This window comes from Merops nubicus, unplaced genomic scaffold (genome assembly GCF_000691845.1).
Source record: "Merops nubicus isolate BGI_N331 unplaced genomic scaffold, ASM69184v1 scaffold1845, whole genome shotgun sequence".
Lineage (NCBI taxonomy): Eukaryota > Metazoa > Chordata > Aves > Coraciiformes > Meropidae > Merops > Merops nubicus.
Window position 1 is genome coordinate 39,100 of NW_008608758.1, and position 10,128 is coordinate 49,227.

Below are 10,128 nucleotides of genomic sequence, written 5' to 3' on the forward strand. Positions count from 1 at the left end.
TACACCCCTGCTGATGGGAGACTGTGTGTCATGTTGGGTGTGCTCAGGTCAGTTACACTTCCAGGTACCCTCCTGATTAACGTGCAGGCATCTCAAATGACATAGTCGATGCAAGTTCTGTGCTGTGAAAAGCTGACAGACATACTGGCAAAAATATTTGCATAAATCTCACCCATTTCCTCCCACTAATGTGTTAATAAGTCCCATAAAAAAATATATGCTGATATATGGCCAAAAAAGAGAGTATTTGGTCTCAAGAAAGAGAGAGGAGGGAGGTGCCTTTTCCTGTAAACAACATAAACTTGCACCCCTGCAAGAGGCACACACACCCTCCCCAAAATAAATGTGACCATTTGGAAGTCACCCCAGTGAAAATTATGAACACTTAAGAACACATCCATGTCCCCACCTTCAAGATCCATGCTCCAGCCTGCACGCCCTGCTCAGTAGGACTGCCCCTGCAAGGAGCAGAAGCGTGCATGCATCAAGCCAGAAGGTGCAGAAGCTCCCTTGCCACGCTTACCTCTCCGTTAGGCAACCCGGAGCGCTCCTTTTGGAGGTACAGGCAAACTGTTACTGGGTGGGCTGCTCTAGCGAGAGGTGCCTTGGAGCTGCTGGGCATGTACAAAAAGAGCAATGGCCACTTCAAGCCAATTCTCCACAAATATTGAGCTGCCCTAATGTACCCTCAGTGATCGTGCCACCAAGGAAGTGACTGCAAAGTTTTCATTGCTCACCGATGAGATCCGTAACTGTTTTTACACCTTCCTCTCTAAATAAGGAAGCTGCCTGCAGAGCCTCCGACTGCCCAACCAATTTGAGTCCTTTGCTTTCCACAGCCAATGAAACCCCAGTCCTGCCTCCAGTCTTGGGTGACAGCATTCATCACACTTCAGCCAGCCTGGGAGGACGGCAGGTTAGTGTTACAGCCGTGGCAGGCTTACCTTTGGCAAGCTGTTGATGTCAGCGTGATGATGTGGGGAGGGACAGCCTCTGCGCTATAAAGATGGGTAAATCAAATATAACTGAGGCTGCCCACCAGAGAGCAGGAGCCACAAAACATGGTCCCCATCAGATTGAGTCCTGCTGGCCTGTCTCTGCTTCCAACTCAACTGCTATTGGGCTTCAGTTTCATGTCAGCAATCTCTATTTGCTTTCCAAAAATAAGCCTCTGCAACCATGCTGAAGGGAGAAAAACAAGAAGGGCGGTATTTTTAGGGCCATTAATTCTGACCACGTGCCCAGGAGGTGAACCGGATGGCCACGGCACAAAGACTTCTCATCACTATGTCCTGCGAAGCCAGCGTTCAGCGGACGTTGCCTGCGTTCGTTCTCCTGGGCTTTCTAGCTGGGATTGCTTCAACACATCCCGTTGTAAGCAGAACTAATGGCACATTGCTGGAAAGAGGATGGCAATCTCTGTTGTCCAGGTCCATTGCTGGGATGTCAGGGGAGAAGTCAGATGTGAACTGGGAGAGTGACTATTTGCTAGGAATCAAGAGGCAGCGGAGGCTTTACTGCAACGTGGGCATCGGGTTTCACCTCCAGATCCTCCCAGATGGAAGGATAAGCGGAGTTCACAATGAAAACCAATACAGTGAGTTGCATCCAGAAATGAAATACATGTCACTTAAATGCTGTGAACTCTAGTAATTACCCTTCATAGAATGCAAATGTTATTACTTGATATTATTAATCTGTGCTGCATCTGTTGCCTTTGAAAAGTCTCTGGGATCAATAAACACCAGGACCCTCCAGGCTGAAATATGTCACAAATGCTTAGACAAATTTAGATACAATTTATTTTTACTCTGCTTTACTGCACAGATGGGAAAAGACAAACCAAGTTGAAAAATGTCTCTCTGCTGCATTTGCTCACTCCTCACCTTCTCATTTGCCTTTTGAATTTGGGAGGCTGTCGCTGAGCTCAGAGTGCCAAAGCATGATTTTTTTAATCCTAGCCAGCTAGTACTTTTGGGACACTTGGTCATGGAAGGGGCTTGCTGCTCCCAGTTTTCTTGTTCTTGTGGGTGCTGTTCTGATACTGTAAGATTAAAGAAAAGCATTAGACCTACGGATTTGAATTTCCTGTAGAGGGCCATTGCTAAAATCTTTTGCAGCTAACATATCATGGGGGACTTCAAAATGCAAACCACACTTCTCTAAAGCTCAATAACAAACATTCAGTAATTAGAGCATATTAGATAAAAATAGTTTACTTATTAGGAAGCCTGAGAGTTTGACAGATCAAAAGAGTTGACAGAGAAAAAGGATTATAGAGCATGTGACTACAATTCTGGAATAATTATCTTTAAATCCTATGGCATATGTGAAAGACCAAGATCTTCTCTGTGCATTTCTATTTCGCTGGACTAGGGAGGTGATTCCAACAAAGAAAACATGTCGAGTTCATTGGGGGTTTAAAATAAAGCAATTATATTTAAATTTAATTTGTTCAGCTCTATATTCTGTGATATCACTTCTAGTGAACTTCTTATTTTTTAGGTGTCTTTGAAATATCCACTGTAGAGAGAGGTGTTGTTAGTCTGTTTGGTGTGAAGAGCGCTCTCTTCATCGCAATGAACAACAAGGGGAAGTTATATGGAACGGTGAGTACAAGTGAAATAGAGTTTTTCAAGGCTTAAACAAAGGTTGAAAGGGTAGTTTGTTTCTTTCTTTTTTTATTTTTATTTTTTTTTTCCCTCCTGGAAATCTCTGATTACAAGCAGAAAAAACAGCCTTTCAATTACAGGGAGCCTGCCCAGCCTGCAAACATGTTCTAGTGAGACTAAACCCTGTTGTTTCCCTTTTGCATGGCGTTGTGTTGTATGTAAAGCAAAAGGATATGCTCTGTGAAAACCCCTAGGAGGTAAACTCTGTGTGTGTGTAGGTGATTGCATGTGTCTGTGTGTGTGTGTACAGGTAAGTGTAGAAGACATAAAATTAGAGCTACCCATACTAGCTACTATTAGTAAATTGTGACCACATGCCTTCCCCTACCAAAACCATACCATGAAGAATAAATAGGAAATTACCCTACCAAGTCAACATATGCACCTGGCGGTTATTTTAATGACCAGTTTTGTGACCTGAGTCCTAAAGGGTGAAAAAACAATACTAGCTATTAACAATGGCATGCAAGTCATACTGAAGCACCACCACCATCATCCTCATCTAGAAAGTACTAGCTATGCCATCTAAATGTGGTTTAATCTCTGAGGCCTGAGCAAGGCATCTCAAGTCTCAGCATTCAGCAGAAAATGCTCTTGTTAGGAAGTGCATTTGAAAGAGGCTGGCCCTGGGCAACAGGCAAAAGCAGTCCACCTCAAGGTGACGAATGGCAACGATTGCATTCGTCACTTTTGTCAGGAAACAATGAAGTCTTGAATGGCAACGATTGCATTCACTTTTGTCAGGAAACAATGAAGTCTTTTCCTTTGAAACAGCTGTGATTTCAACAAAGTATTTCAGCTGCTTCACTAAACAACAAAGGTTGGGAAGGACCTGTAGCCATTCCTAATCTGACTGATTCCTTCTTGCACAGATAATGACAGTGGGAGATTTTAGGGTTCCACTCTAGGAATATTCTTTCAATCATGTCTAATTTCAGGCACTTAAATGGTGCCACAAGACCAATTGCTTTGCTTGACTAGGTCTTTCTAAAGAAACGCAGGTTCTGACTTCAGAGCTCCCTTTGATTTTTTTCCCAGTTTCAATCTAGTCTTGTTTATTTTCAAAGAGATTTTTAAAAGCTGTAAGAGATGTGCATTTTCTCTTGCAGAACGCAATGCCCCACATGAGACTCTTACAAGCTTTGAATGGTTTTAGTACAAAGATGTCCAAATAGAACAGCACTGGTGGTGTCTTGTGTCAGACATTTCATGTCAGGGAATTATTCTGTTTTCTCTTTAAATTTCATCAGTGCTCTGAATTTGTCTCCTGCTTGTCCTTGCACCTCCTCTCCCAGATAACACCCTCTCCTTGTATTTATGTGATGTAACACAAAGAAAAATAAAACTTTTTCCTTGGCTTAGGATTTGCTGCACATCTCACTAGCAGTTAAATATGATACCACTAAAGATTTAACAAAAGAAAAGACACAGTGCTAATCTGAGGTCTTATTCAAGTACCTTATTCAAGCAAATAGTTCTCCCTGGACATTGCTGTTTGTAAGAGAAGTGAAGCTTTTGACAGACAACATATCATTCTTTGATAAATTACAGGACTTCTTGCAGAGGGGAGAGGTGAAATAGAGCTATGTCATTGGGGTGAAAGGGCATGATGCTGATGGAAACGATTGCCTGCAAATAAAATTAAGAAAATCATGATTTATGATTAATTAACTTGATCTGTCACAGGATGTACACAGTCCATTATCTGGACAGGTGGCATCTGAGTTCATCTGACACCCAAGCAGCAATGAGGAGGGAGATTTACTGTTGGATGCGGTCACTGCGGCACCACCTGTTGCACACTGCAACAAGTTCTCCTGTAAAAATGCTAGGAGGAAAAATGATGTGAGTCCTTGTGAAATATTTATTGTACCTGCTTTGTTCTCCCTGCCCCCCTCCCCCTTTAGGCTGTTTTCCAAGATGAGTGCAAATTCAAAGAAACCTTGCTGCCCAATAACTACAATGCGTATGAATCAAGTGCTTACCGTGGTGCTTACATAGCACTCAGCAAACATGGGAGAGTGAAGAGAGGAAACAAAGTTTCTCCTGCTATGACAGTGACCCACTTCCTACCAAGAATATGAACATTAGCAAAGCAGAAGATTAAATCCCAGGAAAGACTGTTTCATTTTGCACATGGGAATAAACTCCCAGGTAAAGTATTTATACTGTTCATTGAAAAAAAAATTCTCTATACGTATGTGTATATTTGGATAAAAATATTTGTACTAGATTCATCCTATAGCATATGTAGTATGATGCTGCTTCTCTTCTACTCTGTACAAGTTTTACATGGCTGTGTGCCTCCTTTGGTGCTGAACACAGAAAAGTACAAGCTGGAATGCAAAGGAAGTATTTGGAGACATGGAATGGCTATGGGTAATCATCTAATCAATCATAGATTATTTACTAAATAATATTAATTACCTCAGAAAATAATATTTCATAGTGAGCTGTTTACATATCATGGGCCAAATCATCAGATAACTTTGCTTCACCAGACCTTCAAGCAGTTCACTCCACCTGGATATCTGCCTGTACTCCCCTTCTACACACTGTGCCCTGCCTTGCAAAGTCCTCAATCTACTTTGATTATTGGGGTGCCAGTTCCACAATTGTTTCTACACAAGCAAACTGTTAGAGCCCCTGTGACTCTGATGGGATTCTCCAGGGTCTCCTCACATGGACTCGTTGGCAAAACGAAGACCTACAATGAATTTCCCCTAGGAAGGGCCACATGATAAATGGCAGATGGGTCTCAGATCCAAAATATATTTGGAGCTAAGGATCTTGAATGGCATTTTGTGAGCTTAGTTTAGATTCACCTCAAATATAGATGTGCACATCTTTAATATAAATACATATATATTTATAAACATGGGATGTGTGAGTGTAATTATATACTTTTAATGGTTCAATCACCCCAGTCACTAGATGCCTTTATATGTGTACAGACATAAAAGAACATAAATATTTAAAGGCACTGTAATTCATTTAGGCTGAACCTTGTTAATCTCTAAGAACTAGGATTGCTCTGCAGGATGCATTTTGTAGAATGTATGCAATTCATGAAAGGTTCTTGCAAAGGGTGTTTTTAGAAAATCTCCCTGTTTTGGATTTTCTTCTTTTTACTGTTATCTTTGGTTCTTCTTTGTCATACCTCCGTGAGGTATGTAGGACAGAGGAGGAGGAAGGCTGTATAAGCATGTCTTCCTGGGTTGGGGCAGAGGAGTTTGTGCCATAACTCCAATTTCTGGCACTTGCAAAGCGTCAGTTTCAAAACCAGCATGGCAAGCTGTACAAAATACTCTGCAAAGCTCTCCTAGAAGCCAAACAAATGGCCCATAACCTTGCCTTACTATTTTGACAACCTTTTCCCAGATCACAAATGAAGCTACATTCTCTGTGCCTTTGAAAGAGTATTTTAAGAGACCCTAAGTCAATAGTCACTATAAATGTCAGTTACCAGAAGCCTTGGGATTCCTGCACTGATGGCGTGCTCCTAAATTTGAAACTAGATTCAATGCAATGTCAGAGCATGAGCATTTTCAGCATAGATGGACCATGCCTCTGCAGAAGTGAGAATATGAGTGCAAGATAATCTCCCACGTCCAGCCGAAATGTGGCTATGTCCAGCCTTGACATGCCATTCTATTTGCAGGGGGTGTCTTTTCATGAAGAATTTGAGCCTTCTGACGTGCATGAAAAACACTGTCAGGGCCAGATCCTCAGTTGGAGTAAACCTGCCTAGTAATATCAATTTATAGTTGCAGAAGATTTGGCCCACAAGAGCAAACCTACAAGGATGATGTATCTACAGCCAAGCTTTCTGAAAAATTGTCAAGACAATTGTTTTGTGAACAAGATACAGTTTTCCAGCTCCTTTTGTGTGATTTATACTTGAATTTATTTTCCTCAAATGCAAGTTGTCATCACAGTGTAAATGAACAGAAAAAAAAAGAATGGAATGCTGCTCCCAGTACACGAGCAGGACACTTTGGATATGGCAAAGGAAAGGAGTTACTCTTCGTTTTCTGGTCTTGCAGCATGTAGAGAGGAGCCAAGTTGGCACACTTGTTCACCCACAACGTGTGCAACAGGTTGCTGTGGAAAAATGTGAATTTCACGAGAAAAAGCAGGATGTTTGGAGTGAGAAGAGTGAGCCAGAGAACAGTTTGAAGGATATCAGACAGGGATATTGTCCTATAATCCCTAGAGGTACAGACAGAAAGACTACAGCTGTGCTGAGATACATTAGCTTGTAACCTGTATCCTTGTGTTGTATTTCTAAGTATCTTTGGAATTAAGTTTGAAGAAAGATGGAAGGGTACATGGATGTAGAAGAAATCATAGTTTGAATGCTAACAAATGTTTGTTTCTGATTACAGCTTAAACCAGTGTCCTTAAGATATGATGAAGTCTGTTCCCTCTTAAACCAGTGCAGTCTAGAGTAATTTATTGTTGCCAGTACTGATAAATAATGAGTTAGGTGGCATAAAAGGTGAGAATCAGACTCACTGCCTCCATTTTGCACATACTGGTCGACAGCCAGAACAAAACCACAGACAAGGCTGCAAGAAGTCTGTTTGGATGCAGCCTGTGGGGCTGAGCTTGTTCTTAAGAGCTGCTGACCCTTGTGGGTGCAGGTGTGGGGGGCATTTGGAAAGCCCCACCGGTCACTCTGCTGAGTTACCCTTTACACCACTGCTTTTTCCTTATTACATATCAATGCCAGCAGACCAATATTGAAGTCAACCTTGAAATCAAAAAAAGGTCTCCCAGTGCCAGGAATCTTGACTTACATGAGAGAGAATCACGTCACTGTCAGAAGTGACAATGAAATGGCATTGTCAGCAGTGATAACTGTGCCAGGAAACCCCTCCAGCACAAATAGTGCAGTACTGGCACATTTTGGGGTTTCAGACTAGTAGGATACAATACTTTGACAGGGGTTCTTCTTAAGTGGATGCACGGTTACTTTCAAGAGAGGAGTTATGGCATGTGTTGTAACATTGCTGCAGAGATGCAGGCAGTCCAGAGGCAGCTCACGGTAGCAGAATGCTCTGTGGCAGTGTTCAAGAAGTTAATGCAACCTGCCTGGGAAATGGCCTGATCCTGTTCTGCCTCATGCTTGATTAGCTAAGCTCCACCTCCTCCTCCAGCCATTATCACCTGCACGGGGGAAGGAAGACAACTATTTATTTTACACACCTCAGGATAAATTTGTTGAATTGGCCCAGAAGGGGAAAAAAAACCCAACCAAACAAACCACAAATAGTTTGTAAGCTGAATGTCCATGATATGGAGGCTGTGGAGAGAATATGGGCATAATCTGGCCAACTCTAAAGCGAAATTTTATTTGAAAGACTAGTTCCATGGATATGTGACTATGTAAAGAAAAATCGTGAAAGTAAAGAAGTTTCCCAAATCAGGGCCAAATTAGGAACCTATTATAACAGTTCATGGGGTGATCCCTTTCAAAGCATATCTCATCTCAGCATGCATTGATGCAGAGTCATGAAATGGGCTACAGGCTTTGCTGTGAATGCTCCACACTAGCCTGTCTTGCCTGTATTTTGCACATGAGAATCTCCCGTGGAGTTTCTCCTTCCATAGGCAAATCCCATAATCATTTAGGACCTAATCCACCTCTGTTAGAAAACACTTTTGTTTTGAACATGTTTGTTCTTAAATAATCTAATTTCCCCCAAACATGCAGAGATGCAGACACACACAGTGGAAAAGCAGAGTAACTTTTGTATACCTCACTAACTATTTCAATTCCAAGATTTTATTTTGCACAATAAAATGGTGCCAATGTTCTCACATTATTTTTTTTTTTTTCTAAAATATACCTCATATTCTGACTCAGTATGGACTCACAATTGAGACTGTAAATTTGCAAGAAACACAAAACTGTCCAATCAATTGTCTGTGAAATGGCTTCTATTTTTATATGTATGTGCTGCGCACAATAGTCTAATGTATTCATAAAATAAACTTTTATACATTTCTGGTTTTGACTCCAAGTCTCTCTTAAGATTTGTTTTTTCCTTCCTTCAGAGCTGCTGTATTCAATGCCACCCCTTACCCCCATTTCTATTCACCTCTAGAAACATATTGTTATACTTACTTAAAGTTGTGATGGACTTTTGTGTTCTCAGACTTCTTGCCTGGGGAGCATGACAGAGTCGTGCTTGTCGTAGGCGACCTGGGAATTTCACAGAAGAGAAGGAAAATAAGTGCAACCCATTTAAAGATGAGCTGTCAGAGTCACCTGTCTAAATTCCAATGCTTTTTACCTGGTGAGGTTCTAGTTCTTCAGTGTGTAACTGCCTACGTGTATCCCTTACTTCCTTAAATAAGAAAGGCACTTTTTTTTTTTTCCCCCAAATGGCATTTTCTTCTTGCCCTGGGACTAATTTGGGAGAGCAGCTTCCTGCAGCCATCTGAAGGTTTTTGCCTCACTGTGCCTCAAAGTTGGGTATTTTGGGAGCATTGCTACATTTCAGTGATTGGGTAAGTTTTGCTCTCCCTTTCTCCACTCCCAAACTATCATTTAATCAGTTCTTCAGTTAGTTAAATGACTACAGACCTCTCCTAGTCTGGGGACTTGGACTAAGCTATTAGAAACCAATAGCTGGGAATCTGCCACCTGCTTTTTGCTTCAAGTGCACTGTTTAATCCATACCAGCTTCTTGCAGAGCAGACAAATCCTCAAAACTCTGATTGCTGGTGCCCCAGCAGACAGGAGTGTAAGAACTCTGTCTGGTGTCAGTGTGGCACCACCACACTGGCCAAATGCCATCTTCTGCATTTGTGTTTCAGCTGCCTGTGCTTCCACTTAATGGGAAGCATAGTTCCAAATTATTACTTTCCATATTCCAAATTTCCACTGAATTCCTTTTGCTTACAAATCATCATAAATTCTTGCGTATGGTTGCCCTGAGTATGTGCCACGTTTCCCCAGGGAGAGGACAACATTTCACTGGTGGGTTAGGCTCTGCCTGCCATAGAAGTGCCTCGTTTGCAGCTCTGAAGTCCAGTCCCTGTGGGCAGAAGTGGGAACAGGAGAAGAGACACAGCACACACGCAGTGACCCGAAACAACGGGACAAACTGGCAGCTGATGTAAACCAACCTAGCCCCAAAGGGAAAACAGAGGACATAAATAATCTGGTAAGCAAAACAGAGACATAAATGATCTGGTAAGGAGTCATCTGCAGAGGCTAAGAAAAAGCTGCACATGGCCAGCAAGCAAGAATCCCCCTCAGATACAGGCTAGCTCTTTCTCCCTGTATTGCAGTGTCATAATCCGGTACCGAAGGGGTACCGGGTCAGGTTGTTTGTGATTTTAATTTGGGGAAAAGGATTGAGGTTGAGATGTCTATGTGGTATTTGTTTCCCAGGGGGAAACAGGTTGAAGTTTCTTATCATGTTCAATAATTAGTGTTGAG

The 10,128-nt window shown here is 41.9% G+C and overlaps 1 protein-coding gene across 1 annotated transcript; it reads left to right on the forward strand.

Annotated features, from left to right (window-relative positions):
- Positions 1-1,257: 1,257 nt before the first annotated feature.
- Positions 1,258-4,756, forward strand: FGF6 (fibroblast growth factor 6). Its single transcript, XM_008940334.1, has 3 exons — positions 1,258-1,597; positions 2,506-2,609; positions 4,580-4,756. Exons 1-3 carry the CDS (start codon positions 1,258-1,260, stop codon positions 4,754-4,756), a joined length of 621 nt encoding a protein of 206 aa, XP_008938582.1.
- Positions 4,757-10,128: the final 5,372 nt, after the last annotated feature.

Coding starts and splice junctions, on each gene's coding strand:
- FGF6 (XM_008940334.1), top strand. CDS start 1,258: ATGGCCACGGCACAAAGACTTCTCATCACTATGTCCTGCGAAGCCAGC. Junction 1,598..2,505: donor TCACAATGAAAACCAATACA/GTGAGTTGCATC, acceptor CTTATTTTTTAG/GTGTCTTTGAAATATCCACT. Junction 2,610..4,579: donor AGGGGAAGTTATATGGAACG/GTGAGTACAAGT, acceptor CTCCCCCTTTAG/GCTGTTTTCCAAGATGAGTG.